Source organism: Triticum aestivum, chromosome 2D (genome assembly GCF_018294505.1).
Source record: "Triticum aestivum cultivar Chinese Spring chromosome 2D, IWGSC CS RefSeq v2.1, whole genome shotgun sequence".
NCBI lineage: Eukaryota > Viridiplantae > Streptophyta > Magnoliopsida > Poales > Poaceae > Triticum > Triticum aestivum.
This window is the reverse complement of record NC_057799.1, coordinates 475,516,386-475,541,447: the sequence shown is the minus strand read 5'-3', so window position 1 is coordinate 475,541,447 and position 25,062 is coordinate 475,516,386. Positions and strand designations below refer to the sequence as shown.

The 25,062-nt window shown below is 46.1% G+C and overlaps 5 protein-coding genes across 5 annotated transcripts; 3 read left to right on the top strand and 2 right to left on the bottom strand.

The window, feature by feature from the left end:
* Positions 1–3,945: 3,945 nt before the first annotated feature.
* On the top strand, positions 3,946–6,920 carry LOC123053923 (sphingolipid delta(4)-desaturase DES1-like). The gene is made up of 2 exons (XM_044477542.1): positions 3,946–4,337; positions 5,887–6,920. The coding sequence occupies exons 1-2, from the start codon at positions 4,170–4,172 to the stop codon at positions 6,706–6,708; spliced, it is 990 nt and encodes a 329-aa protein (XP_044333477.1). The 5' UTR covers positions 3,946–4,169; the 3' UTR covers positions 6,709–6,920.
* Positions 6,921–10,387: 3,467 nt separating this feature from the next.
* On the top strand, positions 10,388–10,937 carry LOC123053921 (uncharacterized). The gene has a single exon (XM_044477541.1). It carries the CDS (start codon positions 10,558–10,560, stop codon positions 10,684–10,686), a length of 129 nt encoding a protein of 42 aa, XP_044333476.1. The 5' UTR covers positions 10,388–10,557; the 3' UTR covers positions 10,687–10,937.
* Positions 10,938–11,451: 514 nt separating this feature from the next.
* On the bottom strand, positions 11,452–16,270 carry LOC123053918 (RNA-binding protein 25). Its single transcript, XM_044477538.1, has 8 exons — positions 15,568–16,270; positions 14,028–14,073; positions 13,401–13,450; positions 13,254–13,295; positions 13,045–13,161; positions 12,634–12,712; positions 11,867–11,938; positions 11,452–11,785 (listed from the first exon to the last, which is right to left on the bottom strand). Exons 1-8 carry the CDS (start codon positions 16,149–16,151, stop codon positions 11,735–11,737), a joined length of 1,041 nt encoding a protein of 346 aa, XP_044333473.1. The 5' UTR covers positions 16,152–16,270; the 3' UTR covers positions 11,452–11,734.
* Positions 16,271–16,353: 83 nt separating this feature from the next.
* LOC123053919 (syntaxin-81) lies at positions 16,354–20,472 on the top strand. The gene is made up of 7 exons (XM_044477539.1): positions 16,354–16,689; positions 16,831–16,914; positions 17,040–17,144; positions 17,611–17,760; positions 18,352–18,609; positions 19,428–19,559; positions 20,251–20,472. The coding sequence occupies exons 1-7, from the start codon at positions 16,612–16,614 to the stop codon at positions 20,395–20,397; spliced, it is 954 nt and encodes a 317-aa protein (XP_044333474.1). The 5' UTR covers positions 16,354–16,611; the 3' UTR covers positions 20,398–20,472.
* Positions 20,473–21,080: 608 nt separating this feature from the next.
* Positions 21,081–24,647, bottom strand: LOC123053920 (E3 ubiquitin-protein ligase RMA1H1). The gene is made up of 2 exons (XM_044477540.1): positions 24,446–24,647; positions 21,081–22,225 (listed from the first exon to the last, which is right to left on the bottom strand). Exon 2 carries the CDS (start codon positions 22,170–22,172, stop codon positions 21,381–21,383), a length of 792 nt encoding a protein of 263 aa, XP_044333475.1. The 5' UTR covers positions 22,173–22,225; positions 24,446–24,647; the 3' UTR covers positions 21,081–21,380.
* Positions 24,648–25,062: the final 415 nt, after the last annotated feature.

Genomic DNA, 25,062 nt, shown 5'->3' with positions numbered 1-25,062 from the left:
CTTCCCCGGGGGGTTCCGGTAACCCTCCGGCACTCCAGTTTAATCCGAAACTTCTCCGGAACACTTCCGGTGTCCGAATATAGTCGTCCAATATATCAATCTTTATGTCTCGACCATTTCGAGACTCCTCGTCATGTCCGTGATCACATCCGGGACTCCGAACAACCTTCGGTACATCAAAACATATAAACTCATATTATAACTGTCATCGTAACTTTAAGCGTGCAGACCCTTTGGGTTCGAGAACTATGTAGACATGACCGAGACACCTCTCCGGTCAATAACCAATAGCGGGACCTGGATGCCCATATTGGCTCCCACATATTCTACGAAGATCTTTATCGGTCAGACCGCATAACAACATACGTTGTTCCCTTTGTCATCGGTATGTTACTTGCCCGAGATTCGATCGTCGGTATCTCGATACCTAGTTCAATCTCGTTACCGGCAAGTCTCTTTACTCGTTCCGTAATACATCATCCCGCAACTAACTCATTAGTCACAATGCTTGCAAGGCTTATAGTGATGTGCATTACCGAGTGGGCCCAGAGATACCTCTCCGACAATCGGAGTGACAAATCCTAATCTCGAAATACGCCAACCCAACAAGTACCTTTGGAGACACCTGTAGAGCACCTTTATAATCACCCATTTAAGTTGTGACGTTTGGTAGCACACAAAGTGTTCCTCCGGTAAACGGGAGTTGCATAATCTCATAGTCATAGGAACATGTATAAGTCATGAAGAAAGCAATAGCAACATACTAAACGATCGGGTGCTAAGCTAACGGAATGGGTCATGTCAATCATGTCGTTCTCCTAATGAGGTGATCCCGTTAATCAAATGACAACTCATGTCCATGGCTAGGAAACATAACCATCTTTGATTAACGAGCTAGTCAAGTAGAGGCATACTAGTGACACTCTGTTTGTCTATGTATTCACACATGTATTATGTTTCCGTTTAATACAATTCTAGCATGAATAATAAACATTTATCATGATATAAGGAAATATATAATACTTTATTATTGCCTCTAGGGCATATTTCCTTCAGCTCCGAGAGAAACTGACACTTGTCATTGAGAGCATCCCATCCTCCGAGGACTTCGAGCGAAAATCATCGGTGAGGAAAAACCCAAACACCTAGAAACCCAAAGTGATTGAGTATCACTGAAGAGATTGTTCCTGTGTGGAACCAGCGCTTGTTACCTTTGAGGACTGTGCATCCTCCAAACGGTTAGGCGTCATGGTCTAGAGCATCCAAGAGGAATTGTGGATCGCCGAGTGACCGAGTCTGTGAAGGTTTGGAAGTCACCTGAAGACTTACCACGAGTGATTGGGAGAGGTCTGTGTGATCTTAGCTCAAGGAGAATACGGTGAGGACTGTGTGTCTGGGATTGTGTGTCCTTAGGTTTAAATTCCTAGCCGCTCCAACCAGACGTACAATTGTCACAGCAGTTGGAACTAGTCTACCAAATCATCGTCTTCACCAAGCTACTGGTTCTATTTCCTCAACCCTTTCATTTCCTCATTCTTGTGTTGATGAAATTGATCGTTACTGTTTGAAGACTTTGGCTGAAGACTTTCTCAATTTTCTCAATCCTAATTCTCCAGTCACTTTGTCTTCAGCTTGCTTATCCTGATTACGCTACATGTGCTATGTGTATGTTTCATTTCATCATGATGACTATGCTACTGCTTTGTTATGCATGCACCTAAGTACTTATTTCGCTGCTTGTAGTTCGTTACTTAGGAAATTCCTCAAGTTGAATTTCCTCAGTGACAAATTTGTAAAAGATGCTTATTCACCCCCCTCTAGTCGATATAACGCACTTTCAGCAAGGATTCTCTCTCAAAGGCTTTGGAGATGGGTTGCTTTCAAACGACAAAATCCATACTCTTAACTTGGAGCAGCCACCAATTTATGGTGGAGGGGGTGGGCTATTTATAGCCATGAGGTAACCCGACAAGATATTTCCGAAATGACCCTGGCTTAATGGACAACCGACACATGTCCAACGGTTAGATTTCAAACACACGCGACAGCTTGACTTGGGCTACAAGTAAATGTGACTCATCCGACTCAAGATGAGATTTTTCTCTCATTTTTCTTCGCTAGAAGACATAGGATTTTAGGTTGAGCATCACGTTAGTTTTCTGACTTTGTTTACCTCGACCCCACTTAACAGTTCGGTGGTTCCTATGACTCGGGAAAGAAGATGAAACTACGAAAGAAACTATGTCTTCACGCTCCATTGTCTTCAAGCGAATGTCTTCACGTGTCATTATCTTAGACACGAATGTCTTCGCGAACCACCATTGTCTTCAATGTCTTCATACATTTTTAGGGGTCATCTTCGATGGGTAAACCGAATCAATAGGGACTTTTACATGTGTTCTCTTGTGAATCTCATAGACAGATTAGTCCCTCAACCAAGTTTATCGTCAATACTCCAAAACCAACTAGGGGTGGCACTAGATGCACTTACAAGTTGGTCCTAGTTGACTAATTAGAGCTAGGTCTAGTTCCTCTAATCCTCATAGTTAGAAGCTCGGTGTAGTTCTAATTTCCTTCCTCTAATTCTCCGGCGATGATTAGCTCTGGACGATGAAGCACTGCCGGATCATGAAGGTTGCATGCTTACAACCAAGTAGAGAGGTCGTGCTTTCGGCCTTCGGTTCAAGGGACTGTTCGTGGGAAGTTCAAGGGATCGTTCATTGACGGTTCGAGGGACTCTAAGTACGATCTACACCGATACGTTCTTCTTTCGCTGCAACTCGGTGACGGTAACGATCATGATCCCAACATGTTATGCATCTTCTTATTGATCTTGGATGTGCATAGGTGCGATTTTTTTTGTTTTCTACTATGTCTCCCAACATTTCCTCCCTCTTGCATCTTCTACTTACGAATGTGTGTTATCGTAAGTTCCCCGACGTTTGGATTCGCAACCAAGTGAGGTTGAAGTGTGACATGAAGCACATACGTCACCGGTGCAGCCATGGTCATAACACACTATTCTAATCCTCTATGCGCACTCCGCCCCATGAGCAACCCTATTAAGGGATCTGCCAGTTTTCTATACTAATAGTTTGAGAGAGAAAGAGAGAGAGAGAAGGGCGAGGTTAGGGATGAAACTACCCTTTCCTTGGTTGCCAACCTCTTTTGAGCCCAGTTTGACGCAGTACGAGTGCTAGTAAGAGCGGGCATGCTCGTACGAGGCTCCGTCTTGCATTTATTAGAAATCTTATGGTTTTTGGAGTACCCGGTACATAGGCTTTTATAAGCGCACGCGCTCATACAACACCTCGCCTTCTCTACTAGAGTCGTTGGAGGCTGCTAGGCATGTTAGGTATGAGTGAGGGTACGAGCGCTCGTACCTTCGTCTTCTTTGCTGCCTAAATCGCCGACCAGTGGCGTTTCTATGTGTTGGCTATGGGGTTTGTTGACCCACAGCTTTTGCTAACAATAGTCTAAAACATTGTACACCTAATGTGCACCGTGAAGAAAAAGATTAAAAAAATTAGCAATGACCCAACAGAGCCTTGAGGCTGGCTTCGCCACCGTCGCGAACAAGGAAATGCAAAAGTACTACAAAAATACTCCCAACCTTTATTTTTTTAAGTAGTTTGAATTACTTACCACATATGTCACGTGGTCTCCCAACCTTTTTTTAATACTGCAAAAATACTGCAGTTTTGTGGATACTATAGTTTATAATTCTACAATTTTTATTAGAGCCAAACACCTCAAAACCATAGTTTTTTTAAAAGCTGTAGTATTCTGAAATACTACTTTGAGAATACTTTGCAACCAAATAACAGTCTTAGGTTCTTCGAGTTCGAGTTCACTTTGGAGTTATCGACATGTTTAGCCCTAAAAAAAACATGCGGGGTCCCCATGTGAAAAAACCGCACTATTTCAACTCCAATACTCCATCACGCTCTGCCCCCGTACAGATATCCCGGTCCGGGGCGCACATCCATCTCCCATGCCCGCACCTCCACCTGAGCTGGACTCCCTGGTATAGCGAGCGCGCCGACCAACTCCATAGCTGGGGCTTCTCCAATCAATCCAGCCGGCCAGAGCGCAGCTCCCGCCCACCCTTCCCCGGTCCCCGTCTCTTCCGCAAAGGAGCAGCCGCGCCATTGCCGTGGGAGGAAGCAATGGGGGCGACACGCGCGGACGCCGACGAGAAGGAGGAAGGCGTGATGGCGACGGACTTCTTTTGGTCGTACACGGACGAACCGCACGCGTCCCGCCGCCGGGAGATCCTGGCCAAGTACCCGCAGATCAAGGAGCTCTTCGGCTCGGATCCTCTCGCCTTCATCAAGGTGCCGTGATCTATTTCCCAGTCTCCTTTTAGATTGAGATCTTCCGTAGATCGACTTCTCTACTGGTTTAAGCGTGGATTTGTTTCGCTTGCATTGCGGTGGCCGTCTTGTTTTTATTCCTGCAGTTTTTCTTTTCTACTATGGCCAAACACCGAATAGTTAGATTCCTAAGAGTTTGATTGCAGCTTTCTTTCTTGTTTTAACTTCCATATAAAGCTGGTAAAAACTAAAAAGTCAGTACTATTTGGTAGAGTAGTGATTGATTTTGTCATGAACAAACTGGTCACTTCATCACAAACGAGCGGTTACGCTTTTAATTCAGGAGAACAAATAAGATTTATGTATGGTGCAGCATATTCGTACAGCGTGGTAGCTTCATCGGATGCAATTTAATGCAATGTTCCTTGGCATCAGGAAAAGCCTGGTTGTTACATGTCCACATCTAGACCATGGGCTCCACGTCCAATCTGCTCTCGATGATAGGAGTTTGTGTAGACTGAATGTCATGCTTTATACACATGTGGTGCACAACAAACTAAATTTCGTGCATAGTTTGAAACTGAGCAACTTTATGTGCAGGCAATCAAATTAAGATCAAAGTGTTTACTACTGTCAATATTCTGGCAAAAAAAAAGTGGCAATTTGTTGACCTTAGAGTTCTGCAGAATCTGTCCTGTTGGTCCTGAATCTGTTAGTATGTCATGCTTTTCGTGCCTGAAATAGTTATTGTGCTCTGCACGACTGCGCCTCTGCACCTCTGCACCTTCCTTTGGTAATTGTCAGAACCAACTAGGTAGTCTTGCTCTGCAGTTTTGCCAATATGAGACTTCGGCTTCATGGACTCCCTCCTAAAATAAGTGTCTCAAGCTTACTACAATTTTGCACTTAAGCTAGTATGAAGTTGAGACACTTAGGGTCTGTTCGGCAACCCGCCGGCTCCTAAAAATACGAGGAGCTGCGGAGTGGAGGGACTACAGCTCCATCCTTTTTAACTACAGCTCCGCCAGCTCCGGCGGAGTGGAGGGACTCTGAACAGGGCGTTATTTTGGGACGGAGGGAGTATAAAATTGGTGCTTTTCTGTTCCTGTGACCGGCAATTACTGCATTGGTCTTTGAACTTCTCACTTGCAGTGCACCTTGGCATGGCATGCTGGCAACTTGAAACAGACAGATAGTCTCTCATGCCAAAACTTACATCTCATGACCCATGTAGGCAGGCAATATAGGGCTTCGATCATCCTGTCCTTCCAACTGTATATCGTTTTGTTTTGTTTTGTTGGACGTTGTTCTTCATAGTTGTATGATTAGAGATTTAGTCTTGTCAGAATTAGCTGGAGAATCAGGATACTTCTCTCTTTCTGTGTGAAAGTAACACCCAGAAACAGCACATTTTCTAATTTATTACTCCCTCCGTTCCATATTAGTTGTCGCTCAAACGGATGTATCTAGCACTAAAATACGTCTAGATACATCGGTTTCAGCGACAACTAATATGGAACGGAGGGAGTACTTATATATATTTTCATATCCGTCTGAACTTTGATTGCAGATAGCCGCAGTTGTTTCGCTTCAGCTATGGACCGCCACGCTCCTGCGAGATGCAGGCTGGTCGAAGATACTGCCGGTCGCTTACTTCTTCGGTTCCTTTCTGAATCACAATCTCTTCCTTGCGATCCACGAGCTCAGCCACAACCTCGCCTTCGCCACCCCATCCCTGAACCGCTGGCTAGGCATCTTCGCAAACCTGCCCATCGGCGTCCCAATGTCGGTGACATTCCAGAAATACCACCTGGAGCACCACCGGTTCCAAGGCGTGGACGGGATCGACATGGACATCCCCAGCCAGACAGAGGCGCACGTCGTAAAGAACACCGTCAGCAAATCCATCTGGGTCGTGCTCCAGCTCTTCTTCTACGCGCTCAGGCCGCTCTTCCTGAAGCCGAAGCCCCCGGGCCTGTGGGAGTTCACCAACCTGACGATCCAGGTCGCGCTCGACGCGGCAATGGTGTACCTCTACGGCTGGAAGTCGCTGGCCTACCTCATCCTGTCTACGTTCCTCGGTGGCGGCATGCACCCGATGGCCGGCCACTTCATCTCGGAGCACTACGTCTTCAGCCCGGAGCAGGAGACCTACTCGTACTACGGGCCGCTGAACCTGATGACGTGGCACGTCGGGTACCACAACGAGCACCACGACTTCCCCAGGATCCCCGGCGCCAAGCTGCACAAGGTGAAGGAGATCGCGCCGGAGTACTATGACAGTCTGAAATCATACAGGTCCTGGAGCCAGGTGATATACATGTACGTCATGGACCAGACGGTAGGCCCTTTCAGCCGGATGAAGCGGAAGGCGCCCAAGAAAGATTTGTAGAAGAAACCTCTGCCTGTAGGTTAAGTTTTGCCACACATAGCTGTTTTAGATGATGTTTTGATCCCCTGGGCCACTGTCTCACTGAACTACTGAAGTGTTAACTCGAAGGTATTTTGCTTGTGTGTTCAGGGAACTTGCACTTGTACCAACTTGTTGCTTCATATGAACTTTGCTGTGTATTTTCCGCTGGAGCAAAATTTTCAGATTTTTTATGTTTTTTGAGAGTACACATATTTTGTAGAGTAGAAACTATTTTGGAACCACGTGGTACACGTGGCAAGCCCGGGCGTTTGGTCTTTTTGTTTTGCTCGGTCCTGTCTTCTCGGTTCTCCATTATTTGACCTTCAATCTTCACGGGATGGTCTTTGGTCCCGACCGTACAGACCAAATTTCATGCTACAACTCAGATTCATGTCCACTGCAGTACATGTGTATTCAAAGGGAATTCAGCAGGTAAGTGTAACATGCATGACGTGTATGTAGCAGGTGTATTCAACAAGAATTGTGCCATAAACATCTAGGGAGGACAGGAGATTGTGCCAATTATGCTAAACATCCAGAGATTTTGCTAATTCGGTCTATCGAGGTTATTTTGTCATCCAGAAAAGAAGACAATCCGACAAATTTAATTCGGTCTTCTAGTTTTGATGAGCGATTTTAGTTTGGTCTTTTATATATATTTCAGTCTATATGGGTTGGGTCTTTGGTTTTATGCCCAGGCTTTTGTGTAAGCAAGGCAATTTTAAACGATGCTTGGGTGTATTGACACTAATAGAGGCATGACAATGCAACATCTCCAAGAATTCTTCAACCTTAGGTCTTTCACCTCGTACCACTCTCCACGTGGACCAAGATGATACCATAACATGGAAGTTGACGAGCTCCTCTCGCTACCCCACGGCCTCCTCATGCAAGACACAATTTGTCAGCGTCCCGACACCAATATGGAAGGTATGGGCCCACCTAAGTGCAAGATCATTGGATGGCTTATCATCCAAAATCGGGTTCTGACGTCCGATCGTCGTCTTATGAGGCCTGGGTGGCCAAATTGCAGCCTATGTATGCTTTGGAAGGTGGCCAAATTGCGGCCTTATGTATGCTTTGGAAGGGGAGGCGGAGACGGGGACTCACTTGCTTCTCCATTGTTGGTTATCGTTGAGAGTTTGGCGATTGGTAAAAATATTGGTTTGGCCTTCATTTTTTTGACCCCAACTCATGGCTTGGCTTCGATGATGTTCCATGTGAATCACGTGGTGCAGGATGGGCCGGGAAGGCGCAAAAAAATGGCTTCGCTCATGGTATTAATAGCATGAAAAATTTGGAATGCGCAAAATCTAATGTCAGGAGAGTAGGCCTTTTGCTTTGATCGGAAGAAGTACTATAGTTTGTCAGCAAAATCCGACCCACTTGCACCCACAAAGTACAAGGTCGCCGGGTTTGTGCTGAAGCGCAAGCGTAGCACTCCGCACTCGTCATTTGTTTTTTTTAAAATACTAGTGTAAAAAACATGCTTATATTATAGGATAGAGGAAGTTCTTTTTTCATAGTAGTTGAGATTACGAGGGCGCCGTCGTGTTTAGCGCCTGGTCTCATCAGCCGGGGGCGCCCTAACATTCCCGTTGCCGGTGCCGTCGCCGCTCTCCCGCATCGTTGTAGGATGGTTTCTCACAGCTGCCAGTGTGGTGGCACTGGCACGACGGTGCCAATGTGCTGGTGCATATGCTTGATGGATAATGCCAGGTGGAGAATTCATCGAAAGAAACGTGCGTGCCACTACTAGTACCACTGGTCATCGAGAGAAGAGGGTTACAGCATCTAGTGCCGGACTTTGGCAAATCCGGCCCCTCAAACGTTTATGGACGCGCCCGGATGCGTTCGTGGGTATTGACCGGGCATCTCTCAAATATTGCGCCGCACATTCACATACCGCAAAATTCAATCCTCAAATCCGTGCAATCCATGCACGTCGAGGACCAAAGTTCGAAACAAAGCAAAGCAAATCATAGTTCAACAAACCAGACATGCCAAAATGAAATCAATGTCCGAGCATGACGGGTGGCCTCGGTTCACTGGCTCGGCGCCTGCTCCGAGCGGAATGCGTCCTACTCTTCCTGCTCCGCCTGCATCCGGGCTGCCTGCTCCGCCTGCATCCGGGCCGCCTCCACCGACTGCATCCGAGCCGCAGCCCTCTCCACCTCATACTTCCTACGGTCGTTGATCTCCATCTTCTTGTCCACAAGCCACTTTTTCGAATGCTCATCATAGAGGGCAGCCCGGGCACTGCCGGAGCCTGTGCTCATCCGCACCCGAACGAGCTGTGGCGAGTCACACACGTCGACCGCCGGCATCTGCGTGGGCAGAAAGCTCTCTGGAATGGCCCAGCCGGCGCTCGGATCGTCCTGTGTCCCAAAGGGAGCGGACAGCGTAATCTGCGTAGGCGTTCGGAAGGAAGGGGTGCGGGGATCTAGGCGCGGCGGAGGAGACAGCTGCTCCACCACGTCCAAATCTCCCTGCGACGCCGCCGCCGCCTCCCTCTCTCGCTGTCGGTGTCGCCGCAACTTGCAGGCGATGTTCTCCGCCTTGCAAGTCGCCGACGACGACACCGCGCCTCCCACAAACGAGGTGGACTGCGTCTCTGTCGCGGCGGTGTTGCTCGGGCTGGACGACATCTCCGACAGTGGATCAGAACTGGAGATGAGGAATGGGAGCAAGGGTGGAGGCCGGCGAGGGTCCGGGCGCGAGAATGGTTGGAGGGCGGCAGGAGGAGGAGGAGGAAGGGTTTGGTGGATTTGGTGCAATTTAGAGTGGGGTCGGCCTGTCGGGTCCGACGTGGCGGGCGTGCCCGGACGCCCCATATTTGCCCTATATTTGGGCTGGATATAAGGGTGCCGGTCAGCCGGGACATTTGGGGGCCGTTTGAGAGGCCCATCTAGATCAAAAAATCATGACCGGACGGTGATCGGGCGGCTTGCACGGACGTTTGAAACAGGTTTGAGACGTCTGGTTGTAGATGCTTATAGTATACACAAGCGACTGCGATCCAAGTCAAAGGTCACCGAGATAGCAGGTATACATGATTCCTCACCGGACGTGTCATCGAGGAAATATCTCAACCAGCAAAGGTATTAAGCCAAAGCTTCCCAGGACCCACCTACGCCCTTCCTTCCTCTTTAAAAACCAAGGGGTGCGTTCAAAAGAAATCAGGGAAGAAAGACGAAGACCAGACGAACGCGGGGAGAGGGCCGGAGTAATTGCACACCACAGCAGTGGCTGACAGTTGCGCACCACGGTCGCTGCCAGCTGGGCCCCCTGAACTGCGCCGATGCGTTGGCCACATGTCACGCCTCTCGCTTGTCTCCGCGCTTGGCGCCCGGTCGTTGCGCGGTGCCGTAGCCCCCGCTGCTACCAGGACGCCGTTGCTGGATTCCGGAGCACATGGACCAGCCCAACGGCAAGCTTGAGAACCGGAACAGCAGCGCGCCAGCCAGCGCTCGTTGACAGCTGGACCCGGTGACCTGTGCCCGTGCACCGGGCCCACAATCCTTCTGTTTTCTGATGACTTGTGATTCAAGCTGGTTCCCTGGCAATCCATCCATCCTTCCTTCAACCGCCGCCGCAGCCCGCAGGTACACCACACCTCATGCTTTACAGCTCAGCCTCGGCCTTCTGGTTCAGGTCCACACGCAAACGCACACCGGCTATATATCCCCATTCCTCAGTGCTAGCCCACCACCATCCGCACGACATTTTCGCCACCCAACCCGGCAAATCGCCAATCGCCATCGTCTTCTTTGTCTCCTCCAGCGAGCCACAGGAATCCTCTCCGACCAAGAAGAGAAGAGAGAAGAGATGGGAGGGTTCCAGCGGCAGGTGAAGGAGCGGACCATGGAGGTGAAGGTGGCGGTGCTCAAGGGCGTCAGGGTCGTCGGCGACTTCGGCAAGAAGACGTGGAACAAGGTCAAGGCCATCAAGCGCTGATCGATCCATCCATCGCATCACCCCGGCCGTCTGCTTCCCTTCGCTCCAGTCCACTAGTTGCTTCATGTAGTACTGCCTGATAGGATAGCCGTCTGGCCTTGTGCTCTCTTTTTTTTCTCTGGTTGTGGTTGTGATTTGGTTTGTTGGATCTGTTTTTGAGTCAACTTTTGATGTGAAGAATCGCCTGTCAGTATAGGCTTATATTTAGCCTTCTTATATTCCCTTGTTTAATATTATTATTATTCCTTCTCCTTGTTCTTCTTCCTTGCCTCAAGTTTATTGTGAATTTCTGATAGATCCAAAAAAAAAGATCATATATGTGTAGTTGAGATGCTTTTGTCTTTTTCCACCCAACGTTATGAGGTGATCAATATGGCTATCTGTCCGTTTCGTAGAAAAAAATATGGCTACCTGCCAACAGTTTTTTTTTTTTGAAACGGACCTGCCAACAGTATTTCATCTGGCGTTCACAGCGTCTTTCACTGTTACACCATTTCTGAAGCAAGACTCGAAACTTCGATGATAAAAAGCCACTGTTGCTTTTTTGCATTGCAATATTCTTCATACCTAGCACAACGTTAAAACAAGCGAAACGATGCTGCCGCAGCACTAAAAGCCAAGAGTCTCGCGCATACCCTCGTACATGAATATAGTTTAGTTTAAATATAAAAGCTGACAGCCTAAGGGTTAAAGCGCCGAGCTACGAATCATTGAAAGCCCCAACTCATGAGTCACTGACAGACTGACACGACTTGCCACACCAAGCGACAAACAATCAGATGCCTATATGAATTAAAAAAAAACAATGAGATGCCTATGGAGTAGAAAAACTTCGAAAAATCTTACAGTTCAATGTACCAAACTGATGCATACAGCACAACTTGAAACTAACGAGCAAAATTTTCAAAATTATACAGTACAGGTACAGTAGCAGCATTTTCCAAGCCAGCTCAGTATACTTTTTGTGCAAATAAACTGCGGTACATCACAGTATGTTGCTCATGAAGATGTATGAGAAATAACTTCTGAGAAAACGGTATGTCGACGCCTATTGAGGGGGAGCATCAGGATCCAACCTTTTCTGGATTGCAGCTGCGGCCTGATAAAAAAAACTTGGCATAAGTAGCGTGCGTTTTCCATCTAGCTGAAATTTTTGTAAGGGTTGGTATGAGGGCATTACCTCGAAATTGCCCAACTTGTACTGTAACATCATTTCCTCACGTAGAAGGGACTGCTGCTTCATCGCTTGAGCCTGACATGGGGAGCAAAACAAGATTAATAATAGGTTAATTGATAGAACAAAAAGTGACTTTCATGTAAACCCATGCTAATGCTTGGTGTCTGCATAATAATCCATTGCTGATCGTATCATCAGAAGATAGTGCACAGCCTAGCAGGATGTAAGCACAATTGCAGTCATACGTTCAATAGCATACACCTAACAAAAAACTGGATTAGGTAAACCTTACAAAGCAAAACTTGGGGATTCCCAGCTATTGTACAAGGGAAGATTCCAAAAAACAGGAAGATGCACCTATATATAACATAAATGGCCGAGCACATGGCAGTGGTTGAGGTCATAACCTCATAGGTTCAAGCCCACAACAGTACATATGTTCCCAACAGAACAGAAATATGAACATAAATTAGTGCCCCTTGGCATCAAGTAACCGAGCAAGTACGGCCCCAAGACAGAATTCACAACTACGTTTCATTCATGGAAGACTGAACAACATCTAGGATACATAAAAGAACTTGTATGCTAACAATGCAACAAAATTGGGCAGCCTGCACTGTCAAACCTATGCTGTCAATGAGACACTTTTTAGCGTAGATATTGGAAAAAACAAGACACTGCCAATGAGCATTCTCAAAATAATTCCAAGTTCAGAGGATAAACTGAAGGATGAGAATAGGAGCAGAAAAAAAAAACTGCAATATTCTAACCATTCCAGTTTGCATGGAGCGTTTTAGAGCTGTCACTTCTTCCTCCTTTCGGCGTTCACGTTCTTGCAACAGTTCTAACCTGCATGATTTTTTTACAGAAAACTGTAAGCCAATGATAAAAAAGGTGTAATAAACTCTGAAACCAATTAATACAGAATTTTTTCGTAATTGTCTTTCTGTGGAACATTGCATGGCATAACAGGCTCACAATTTGGAGTTACTGTGACATAGTAATTGGTTAAAAAAACCATTCTATTACCCAAAATGAGTGGAACATAGGTCGGTTGATAGTTCAATACCAAAGGTCTACAGGTAAAGTAAACTTCAGTAATTTACACTGAAGCATTTTATGGTGTCCCATGCTTTGTTATTGCAGGTATACAGACCCAAAATATGTGCATGTCCACATACCGTCGCACTTCCTCATCATTAAATACTGTACGGACTGCTACCGAACCCGCATTCTTTAAACCATTCCTTTTCTCTTTCTCCATCATCCGTTGATGGTAAGCATCTAAGTCATAATATCTAACAAGAGAACAAAGGGGGAGAAACATAAATTCCATTAGCAAATATAGGAATATATACACTAACAGTCTATGAAAAGAAACATGCATTACTTTTTTGATGGGAACGTAGCTGTGTTGTGGTCTTCCATGAATCTGATATGCACATAAAGATGTATGTTAAACATCTAGTAATTCCAGGGTGATATTTTTTAGAAGTTCCAGAAACTCAAGTAATTTCATGCCAGCACAGTAACATACTCCTTGAACATTTGTTTTTCTTCCCAATTAGCCAGTGCCTCCAAATTAACCTGTGGGCGCATTACCGAAAAGTCTAAAATTAACAGTAACATCATAAGCAAGAAAAACACTAAACAAGATTGAGAGTAAAAAGCCTGAGAGCATGACACTAAGCTAATGAGCAGTACCAATCAAGTAACATAACATTTGTCTGCTCTATGTGACCTGATAAGTGACAACAGAACTAGAATAAGAGAAATTGGGCTTAACCAAAATAAGATCCAATAGGGCAGAGAAATTGGAAGAAACTCTAAATTGGGCATATCAAAAGAAAAGGAGGGAGAACAAATATTGTGTTTTGCTTAACTTTTAGGTCAGGTAACTTAAGCTCCAAACACTCACCGACCAACGAGCAACAAACTTCACGACGATGAAACTTTTTGCTGAAGACAATAAATAAGCTCAACTGAAAGAACACTAATCCTCGTTTCTAGATAAATATTTCCTTTGGGGCTAATTAATTTGCCTAGCACCATGTAAAACAGTGGTATACACCTTGTTTACCCTGACCCTTTTTTTTTGCATGCACATAAGTTATCCATGTTTCTATGAAAGACAACATCAAAAGAGCGATAGAAATACATATACCTGCTTGACTTCTAATAACCATGCGGTGAACTCTGGTCGCTTGTTCCTACAGAACATATTGCATGGTTTAACTCATGAGAATGTAGTACAGTAGTTGAAACATTAAAAAAAGTATTAATTTGATTGTCTGCACTCTAAACTCAGGGTCTCAGTCACAGGGATTCATCACTTAAATCATTTGATGTCATCAAATCAATGATTACAGAATGATTCTACTTCTGACTCGCATTGGCCGTGGAATGGTGTTTGCATATGACAATTCAAAGATTTCATATATATCACTATTAAAACAACTGACAAGATAAATACTTAAAACATAATTAAATCAATTACCAGTAGGGTTGCTAGTGGCAGTGGCCAGCCCATGGGCAGTTCCCCCCACCCCCCACCCCCCACCCCAACCCACATGGAACAGCTAAATGGACATTTGCGACAGCCGCTTATGTTAAGTGGCAGGTGCAACCATCCATGGAGCCACTGCTGCTCACACATATCAGTATCCAACTTTCAGGCATTAGGATACGTTTAAGGCACAGATGATTATCATAACAGATTCCCACCATATCATAAGATTTGCGTCCATGAAAATCAGCACTTCTCCAAATCCAGAAGACAGACGGAATTCCAGGATTAACCTTTTGGACAAAGACTTAGGTTACTCACCCATCGCCATTGTCCTCGAGTAACACACTGGCTCGTCATCAGGCATGGATGGTTGTGCGGCCTCATCGCTAGGTGTATGGCACTCACATAGAGGTGGTAGGGCTCTCCAATAAGAGCATGCTTCCTTCTTCCGTGCTCATCTTTTGCTTGATTCTTTTTCTAATTTGTGGCTGATGCATGCTACCTGGTGGCAAATCCAGGAAGCTTGGAGAAGAAGCCAGCTACGGCTTAGAGAAACAAACAAGTGATTTATCTGTCATTTTGCTCCATTATTATGATTTTATATAGCGGCAAGAATCAGTTACTATTATGAACTTTTTGGTTAGTGAGAACAACACAAAATTTTGTTTTGTTTACAACATAATGACGGTGAACATTTTTCTGTATTTATGCAGTCTGCACTCCAGGTGTGATGAATTGTTGATTCATACAATATATCAGCGTGCATGTGCGGCAGTAGTGTGTGGATGTGCTCATCTACGATGAATAGATGACAGATAACACATTGACATTGGTGAGTGATAGATCAACATACTAGCTAGCCCCAGAGAAGATCAGTCCGCAACCACCAGCGATTTCAGGGAGCTTCATTGATCTGTGCAAAATTATTTCTAGTTTGCAAGCTCACCAAATCCACTTGTCAAAGGTAGCAAAGAGGTGTGTGCTGCAGGATGTTTGCTGGGCAGTGCGGCCAAGCACAGCACCACCATCCACCGTAACACGACACACTTTCATTCTTAACTAACATAGCCTCATGCAATTCTACCAGACAGAAATTAATTCATAACACTCTACATCTTGGCTTGTGAAAACCTAAAACTAAGAAATGATGATCTAGAAGCAAAAAAAAAAAAGAGCTAAGAAGCAAGATCCTCACCACATATCGACCTCACGGATGATGCCATACTTGCCCCACGAGTTGGTCACTGCGGCCTTCTTCCCCAAATCCTTCTTCTCATCCTTCCGCTTCTTCTTCTTTTTATCCTTTTCCCTCTCCCTCTCCTTCCTCTTCCTCTTCTCCTTCTCCTTCCTCCTCCTCCTCCTCTCCTCCTCTTCCTTCTCCTTCCTCCTCCGCCGCCGCCTCCTTCGCCTCTCCTCCTCCGACTCCGACTCGCTTTCCGACTCCGCGCTGGAACCCGAGTAGGACGACTCAGACTCTGGCTCCGACTCCGACCCCGAGCTCTCGCTGCGGCTCCTCCTCCGCCGCCGCCGCCGCTCCTTCTCCTTCCTCCGCCGCTTACGCCGCTCCCCCGAGTCCTCGTCGGAGCTCTCGCTCTCCTCCCCCTCGTCACGCCTCTTTGACTTGCCGTGGTGGCCCCGGTGTCGCCTCCCCTTCGAACGCCCCTCCTCCTCCTCCGCGGCTTCTAGGGATTTGCTGCGGCTGCGGCTGCGCGCCGCCGCTATCTCCCCCTCCTCCTTGCCGGCACCATCCAGGGCCGAGCCGTTCTCGTCCTTGGCCATGCCTAGCCGCCCTAGGGTTTCGCCGTTTCGGCGTCGCGGGGACGAACGATCGAGAGCGGGAGCGAGATGGCGAACGCGAGACGGATCGGCGGCTCGCGGAGTGCCGAGTGCCCGAGTGTGAGAACGAGATAGCCTGTTTTCCCTAGGGCCCAGTTGCCAGTGAACCGGTGTCACGCTGACAGGTGGGCCATACTCCTCCTGTACACGTATTCCTCCTCGGCTTCTCGCGCCCCTGTCTGTCTCCCTCTCCTTCAACCAAACCTCCCACCTCGCCGCCCGATCCGACGCGCCGGCGACCCGCCGCCGCGCTCGAGCGTCGCCGATCCGCGGCGCGGATCCCGTACGAGGTTTGCTCACCTTATCAGCTCGCGGGCGCAGGGTTGACGCGCCTAGCCGGCTCTTGAATTTCAGCGCACGCGGATCTGGTGGGAGGAGCCCCGTGGGCGCCGCTGCCTTGGCGATGTCGAGGGTTCGGGACAGGACGGAGGACTTCAAGGAGTCCGTTCGCGTCGCCGCGCTCTCCCATGGCTACACGGAGGTGAGCTCGTATGCCAAGCATGCCACCTCGCACACCTGCGCCATCTCTCCTCTACACTGGAACCTAGTGTATCAGTTACTGCCTCAAGAACAGTCTCATCATTTACGATCCATTGTGTTGATTTTATTCTTATTTTCGCAGTCGCAATTGGCCGCGCTCATGTCGTCTTTCATCATCCGGAAGCCGTCGCCCAAATCGCCGTTTACAAATGCAGCAATCAAGACGGTAGAACTCTGCTCTTTCGCTATTCTGTTTTGAGCGCAACAGGAACCGGAAGCAATAGCCGAAGCTTAGGGTCCTGATAGATTGTGGGAGGTTGCCAGTCTAATTGCTGGGTTCTGTCGGTGTAGCTTGAGAGCATCAGGGAGCTCGAGAAGTTTATAGTGAAGCACAGGAGGGACTATGTGGACATGCATCGCACCACGGAGCAAGAGAGGGACAACATTGAGCATGAAGTAAGTTTCAACCTTACTCTGCATTGTCTATTGATTTACCTTTTCTCCTTGTTTGAGGATTGATGTATTTATTCTAAACTGAGCTAGTTGCTAGATGATTCGTTGTGACAATAGCTTGCAACATGCCACATATGTATTACTAGTTGAAATTTGAGGTTCCGGTTTGTCATCTTATCTTCCTTTTGCACTGTTATTATAGTTTTTTCTCAGCTCTTCCTTGATTACTTTAGAAATCTAGGGTCTAATTTGTTACAGAGCATAGCAACGCATAATTATTTATTATCTTTGTTGTAAAACTGTAAATATATGCAGTTTGTTAGGTTGTGTATGTATCTTTGTATACTGTATCGACTATTGAGTTGACAATATATTCATACAGGTAAGGACTGTGTATTCTTGTAAATTTAGGTAATCGCTAAGTTCTTTTCTCCATTTCTTACTTTGCTGATTGCTGAACATATATTAGGTTGGTATTTTTGTAAAAGCATGCAAGGAACAGATAGATATCCTAAAGAACAGGATCCTTGAAGATGAGAGGAATAGAAGAGCGAACACATGGCTTGGCACAAGAGATGAGACTTCCCGGTTGGACCTGATAGCTCACCAGCATGGTGTGGTATGACTATTATGCTCCCCACTGTTCAGCTACTGCCAGATATTCACAGTTAAATACAGCATTGCTCTGATATTACTGCTTTTTAGTGCGTGCAACCATGTAGATACTAACATATAGAAGAATGCTATTGCTCCCCTTTCTCTCTGTTTCGTTTAAGTATAGTCGCTAATTTTCTCTGTAATTTCAGAAATTCCAGGCAGTCATTATACATGCGTTACTGAGCTTATATGTGCACATATTTCGGTGGATTATACTGAATAAGTCCTGTATATTATGCCTGATTAGTACTGTAGAAGGATATGCTTCAGTTGATATCATTTGGTGGGATAAAACAAATGCATCATAACTTGATAGATTGTCCAGTCAAAGCAGCTAACTTTGAATGTTAACGAACTCTGCTTCCTAGTTCAGATATGCATCAAGAAAGCTTCATGTGGGAAAATACATCACTCTGTTCTTTTTTAATAGCATTTTCTCTATACCAATTTGTATTACAATTAAGTAATATTTTCTGGACTATCCTCTTTGTTCTTTATAGATTTTCCTATGCTCACTTCCAATAAGATGTGTTTTGTTCAATAATTTTACCAGGTTTTGATTTTAAGCGAGCGTCTCCACTCAGTAACTGCACAATTTGATCGCCTTAGGTCCCTGCGCTTTCAAGAAGCTATTAATAGGGTGATGCCAAGAAAGAAGATCAAGAAGAAGCCAGATATAAAACCTACTGAACCATCCAAGTCAAACCTTGTATTGAAATCTGATGTCTCGAAGGTTGAAGACCGGGAGGTATCAACTGCGCCCTTAAGAGTTCAAGAACAACTCTTGGACGATGAAACACGAGCTCTCCAGGTAATATTTGAATGGGATATTATATATACTCCCTCCATCCCAAAATAAGTGTCTCAACTTTAGTACAAAGTTGTACTAAAGTACTTTGTACTAAAGTTGAGACACTTACTTTGGGACGGAGGGATTACTAGGCAAAATTTGCCATGGGACACCATTATGTTGCATCAATTGCTCAGATGCATTGCAAAAACATCACCATTAGAAAAAAACAGATTGTTTTCTAGAATACGGTGCCATTCTTAAAATAATATATCTTGAGCTAGGAAAAGAGGAAAATGGCATTTCCGTTTCTGGCTTGACCGAACCAAGCTATTTCAGTTGATTAAAATAGTGTGTGCCGTGTTTGTGCTATGTGTAGTGATATCAACTGGTGAATTTCCTTAAAAGGAATGACATGTGTGTTGACATTTGTTAAATTGCTCAGGTAGGTTGGACTGTAGGAGATACACGTAGTGATATATGTGTGCTTGATTACTTGTGATATACTATGTGGTTATATTAGCTGGTGAATTTTTTTAACAAAAATGAATACAAAATGGTGAAATATATAGGTTAAAACATGGCTAAATGGTGTGCAAGTAAAATAAACGGATACACAGAGGAAATGAGAAATAATGTCCTGAACCGAACGGCAAATTAGACCTTTCAGGTGTGTTCTCTCTCCTGATGATACTGTGTTTTGTGCTTTTGGCAAATTGCACGCTTTTGGTAACGGTACTGGGGAATTGGTGTTTTTATACTGCTTGGGCAATTAATGTTGTCTCAGATACAATTTGTTATAAGTCAGCTTATTTACTTTCCTGTAACTCTTGGCTCAGATGGAGTTGACCAATCTTCTTGATACTGTCCAAGAAACGGAGACAAAGATGATAGAGATGTCAGCACTTAATCATCTTATGTCAACACATGTTCTACAGCAAGCTCAGCAGATTCAATATTTGTACGACCAGGTATGATATCTGTGCGACAGTTTAAGCCAACATCTGGTTCTTATTCAAGAGAAGAGACTAGGACATCTCTAGTGAAAGTATCAGTTCTCAAAATTTTGCGAATTCCTGGAAAATCTTGGTTATAGTAGAACTCTTGAAAAAATTCAATTGTAGGTGGCATAGGATATATCCATTCAAATTTCAATAGCAAACTAGGGTTGTTCGTGCGGGATCAAAATTTTCAAAACGCAGCATATTCTTGGAGGATAATAAGAGACAACAGATAATAGCATATAAAAATACAAATCCTGATAATAATAGCATTTGAGCGCACAACATTTGCTTATGTCCATAAGAGGTACTCCCTCTGCAAACAAATATTAGACGTTTTAGAGACTTAGTCTCTAAAACTTCTTATACTTGTTTACAGAGGGAGTATATGATTATGTATATGTTGTTTCTTATCAACTGAACCTTCATCAGGATCCATCCAATAAGAATTTTTTCCTTTTTTTATTTTGTCTGGTCTAGGAAATCTACAATATCTTTACTTAATAACCTGCCAAGTTCAACAGGACAAAAAAAGTCATTGCCTTCAGAAAAAGGACACAAAGTTATCTGATTTGTCTCTATAAATTATAAAATGACTCATGATAAGTTTTCAGTCGCTGTTTGCTTCTCCTCTTATGGCGCATCCTATGCATTTTCTCAGGCGGTGGAAGCAACAAACAACGTGGAGCGTGGGAACAAGGAGCTATCCCAGGCGATCCAGCGGAACAGCAGCAGTAGAACCTTTCTCCTGCTTTTCTTCTTTGTTCTTACTTTCTCTGTTCTGTTTCTTGACTGGTACAAAAACTGAATTAGCTCATGTAACCGTACTACTGTGCAAATGGATTGAGCTATTGACGCCTCGTCTCTTGTGGGATGATAATCACTTGTCGTGCATATTGGTCAGTTTTATTCTCTTAAAATTCTGAGATTTTGCCACCGTTTGCAAATATAATCAGTATTGTTCCTCTTTTGAACACATGTAATCAGTATAGTTCAGTACACCGCCGAGCACATGGAAGGTGGCATCTACTACTGTGCTGCTGCTGCTGGCCTCTCACCGGACAGGCGGAGGCCACAATACTGTTTGCCCGGCACCGAACAGATGCACGATGCAAATGACTTCTCCTTGCACAGTGTAGAAAGATGCAGTTGGGCAAACACTTTTATTATACAATAAAGTAGGGCACGGCTGCTAATTGAAATGTCTCAACATCTACAATAAAGTTGGCCAAACACTTTACTATGTACGATATGCTTCGGGTCATTCAATTTGCAAATCTACAATGTGCATTTTGAGATGTTCTGAAAAGTGACCAGAAAATGTATATAAATGTTTAACACATTAATTGTGCGAACAACGAATGGGGAGATTCATAAACGTGTAAATCCAGTAACAGTAAACCGCCAACCCAATGCAAGAACAATGCAGATTCTGGGAAGAAAATCCTCATGGTAGTGACAGATGCAGGCAAACCAAACAGGCCATGTGTATGGTTCAGGTAATGGAGTTCCTGGTGCTGAGGCAAGACAAGAATGAAATTTGCATTTCACCTCCAAGTATTTGATATTACAACTCTATATATCAGCATGATCTAGACGCATGCTTACCGATAGAGATCGTTAAGAGCATTAACCATTCCTTACCCTCTCTTCATCACTATATAAGCAACAACATCCATTCCTTACTATCTTGCCTTCTTTTTCCTCGAGAAGCAGTATATCATGCCTTCCAATATATACACAAGCCGTATACCGCCTCTTCAGTTCAGAACGAGAGCCTCTAGCCTTGCTTCAGAACAAGAGCAGACACAAGACCACAAACACGAAGAGGAAGAACCAGATCTGGTGCAGGGACCTCTCCACCTCCATCTGCTGCCTCCTCAGCCGTGGACCCACCGTGTGGTCCGCGACAGCGTAGGGGCTTGTGTAGTACATGCTCGGCGGCACCTGGCCGCGGAACGCCCACGGAAGCACCGCCTCCGCCATCCCTCCAAGCACCCCTCCAGCCGTCGAGTGGATCAGGCCACGCCCCATTGGCGAAGGAGGGTAGACGAAGTCGAACTCAGTGGCACCAGGATGGTGGTGGTGCGCATGCCGTAGTGGCCGGAGTGGAGGGCTGGGCTCCACATTGTGGTGGTGCCGGTTATCATCGATGCTGCTTTGCGCGTGCTGGTGTGCAACATTCTCCCGGTGCACCGTTGGCCGTCGAGGAATGGCTGTACCATCCAGTGATTTCTTCGAGCTACCACCACGGCCATAGAGCGGCACGAGGCTGTCAGCAGATAGTGCGGCCTTGCACACAGGGCATTGCTGCCTTGCTGAAGTGCTGTTGGCACCGGAAGCTGACACCACCAATGGCCGCAGCCACTCGTAGATGCAAGGCCAGCAGTAGAGGTGGCCACAGAGGGTAACAACTGGGTCTGCAGCAAAGTCGAGGCAGATGTTGCAGTCAAAGGAGCCGCTTCCAGCAGTCGCGGCTGAAGGTATCTCCCCACTGATGTTCTTCATCAGCTTGTTATCGGACACTGGAGGTTGGTTGGTCATGGCAGCCATGCAAACCTGGTCCATTCCCCCACCTTCCATAGCAATCAGGATGCTATGCGTTGCAAACAGTTCTAGTTGAAGAACTCACGGTACTGCAATCGAATAGAAATAGAAGGGGAGGTCAGTAGATAGTAGGAATACATGTAATGGAAAGGCAAAGTCAGAAAAGTGGGACTAATCATGAAGCGTTTAAAATGTTGATAACGTGTGAACACACCTATAATTGTATGTTTAAGGACTAGATAAAACACCAAGAAAGAAGAGTTGGAAGGCACACAGCAAGCAGCCATGTAGTGCTTAGTATATATCCTAAAATTCGAGGGAGAGGGTGTGTACAGACACAGCTGCCTGCTAAACAACAAAGGGGGTTCAGATAACAGGCAGCATCAAGGCCCACGCCACATCATCGTGTCCTGAGGAGTCTATCCACTCACATTAACAAGTGTGAAAAGTGGAGCGGATGTTAGGTAAAGCCCCTGGATTCCATGTCAATGTGCCAGAGAATAACTATAAGCACTCCTCCAATTGCCCTTTTCGCAAGCAATGGACTCCCCACGGAAGAACCCATCATCTTTCTCAGCAGGCTGAGTCAACAGCTATGGATGCTCTGATTTCTTTAGTAATAATTAGTACAAGGGCTACAGATGCTGCATTCCGTCTTTATCCTCTTTGTTATTCTTAACCCTAAGCTACTTTAGGTTGTACTGACATGTTATCCTAGCATATCTTCCTGGGAAACTTGAATCACCAAGGATATGGAACCACTGTGTGACGCCGCAGTATTTGACTGCCCCCATGTTCAAGGCAAGAGCCATGATTGGCGGCTTAAGAGTTACCTCGGCAAGGAAGGCATGGAACACGGCTTGCATTCTATAATATGTACCCACGGTTTGCATAGTGGACTTGGACAACGTTTGCAGGTGCTGGCTAGAAGATTAAAGCTGATCCCAGCTGCTGTAATTGAATATTCAGCGCCATTAGCCATGGAAGACCAAACAAGCCGATTTGACTAAACCAAGGGGGAGCGGGTGGAGAGGATGAGATGCCCCGTCCCATCTTGGGCATAAGCTTCCGTAGCACGTTGATCTTTCTATGTGGTTGTGGGGTTCCTCTCACGATTGAATCATTGATAAACAACAACAGGTGGGGATCGTGATGTGGACCGCAACAACGACGGATTAGCTAAATGGCTTGGCATATTCCATGTAGACAACTAGACCAAAAGGATCATCATTTAACATATCTAGTGACCACAGAAAAGAATATTAACCAGGAGATAATGGCACCCTACTGTGTTAGGATCGGGAAACAGGGGATTAATTGCTCAGCAGCGTCAGTGGAAATATCCCAACCACCATGGCCCCCATGTGTACAAGTACTACTAATTTTATTATACACTTGTATTAATACACACAAGTGGACTTCGGTCATCCCTTCCTAATTTAAACACGCATAATTAATTACATAAGCCACGCATATATCAAACCCAGAGCACAACTTTTTCCTATACCGCAGCAAGAACGGATACTAGCCAACAGAGTAACTGAAACCGATGTGATCCTTCAGAGACAAGCTTCCAAGCACACAGATCTGCTGCGCTTAATTGTGCTATGTACCACTACAATTATTATGCACGCTATGAATTGATGCTGCATATAATGCAATATTGTACTACAACCAAACACGGTTTGACAATTCAATGGGCATTGAGCATTCTACTGAACATGCCCACAGGATTTCTTTTCCCCCACTCCAAGTAAGATATTACTCCTACGTTCTACCGCCGTATGCAATCTCAATGCGAGAGAGAGGAGTTTGCCCCCAAAATATCTAGCTTCGGTAGGCAAAAGCAACGGAGCATGGAGGAGCAGACATAATGTCCCCGGCGTCAATATGGAGGAGAATGAGTTTAGCATCCCTGAATTCGTAAACAGGGCGATAAGGGTCGGAAGGATTGCGCCCCCTGATTTCACAGATGAAATGAACAAGATAAATCCTTTCCCTAGAGAAACAGGGCATCCCCACGGCTAATTTGACCCATGAGAAGAGGGGGGGAAACACCCCGAGAGCTTCTTCCCGGAGAAGCACCCCGGGCAGCTGGTGCCAAGGCGGCAGCGGCGGCGGCGGCGAAGCTAGACACACGCGAGCCACGCAGCCAACCCAGCTCAATTGCAGCGTCCGAGAATCCACCACGAGAAACAATCCCTCAATCCGTGCCAGAATAATCGGACAGAGGACGCAATCTACACCCCCACAAAAAATCACAAGAACAACAGCGGGACGGAGAAACAAGGAGCTTGATTTGAACCGACCTCGGAAGGGAATCCAATCCGCGCGCGCGCCGCCGCCCTGGGTCCCTGGCCTCCGAGAATCGAGCGAGGGGGGCGAGGACCGATCGGTGAGATTGCGTCGCTGCGGTGCGGCCTGCGGGCGGAGGAAGAAGATGAGGGAGGTTAAGGAGGTGGAGAAGGTGGGATGAGATTGGGCGTCGACGTCACTTACGGAGGGGGCTAGAGAAAATTATATAGAGCCGGAGACCGACGGGGGGAGAGGGGGCGTTGGCCGTCAGATCCTGCGGGGACGGCTGTGATTGGCCCGCGGGGGCGCGGGACGGCGCGCGCCGTCCGTCGACTCGATCGGACGGCGAGGAGGGCCTCCGACGTTGCTTTCGGTGGGAAGCTTCCGGTTGAAATTTTTATGCCGGGATGAGAGCCGAGGGCGGCGGCATCGGTGCGAGCGAGCGCGCAACGGAAAAAGGATATGGCTTCGAGATTCCGCTGGCAGTTTGATCATTAGCTACAGTAGCTAAGACATGGTAGAGTTCGAAAACAAGAAAGAGAAGGCTAGGAGATTCTAAAAAAAAAGGCTAGGCAAGACATGGTGTCGCTGTAAAAGAAACCTAGAGACCTGGTGTAATGGTGTTCTTCTG

Bases quoted from the DNA above. Each gene is read 5' to 3' on its own strand.
- LOC123053919 (XM_044477539.1), top strand. From the start codon at position 16,612: ATGTCGAGGGTTCGGGACAGGACGGAGGACTTCAAGGAGTCCGTTCGC. The intron at 16,690-16,830 runs GTGAGCTCGTAT...TTATTTTCGCAG, and splicing joins TCTCCCATGGCTACACGGAG to TCGCAATTGGCCGCGCTCAT. The intron at 16,915-17,039 runs GTAGAACTCTGC...CTGTCGGTGTAG, and splicing joins CAAATGCAGCAATCAAGACG to CTTGAGAGCATCAGGGAGCT.
- LOC123053923 (XM_044477542.1), top strand. From the start codon at position 4,170: ATGGGGGCGACACGCGCGGACGCCGACGAGAAGGAGGAAGGCGTGATG. The intron at 4,338-5,886 runs GTGCCGTGATCT...CTTTGATTGCAG, and splicing joins ATCCTCTCGCCTTCATCAAG to ATAGCCGCAGTTGTTTCGCT.
- LOC123053920 (XM_044477540.1), bottom strand. From the start codon at position 22,172: ATGGAAGGTGGGGGAATGGACCAGGTTTGCATGGCTGCCATGACCAAC.
- LOC123053921 (XM_044477541.1), top strand. From the start codon at position 10,558: ATGGGAGGGTTCCAGCGGCAGGTGAAGGAGCGGACCATGGAGGTGAAG.
- LOC123053918 (XM_044477538.1), bottom strand. From the start codon at position 16,151: ATGGCCAAGGACGAGAACGGCTCGGCCCTGGATGGTGCCGGCAAGGAG. The intron at 13,296-13,400 runs GTATGTTACTGT...TGTGCATATCAG, and splicing joins GAAAAACAAATGTTCAAGGA to ATTCATGGAAGACCACAACA. The intron at 11,786-11,866 runs GTAATGCCCTCA...TTTTTTTATCAG, and splicing joins ACAAGTTGGGCAATTTCGAG to GCCGCAGCTGCAATCCAGAA.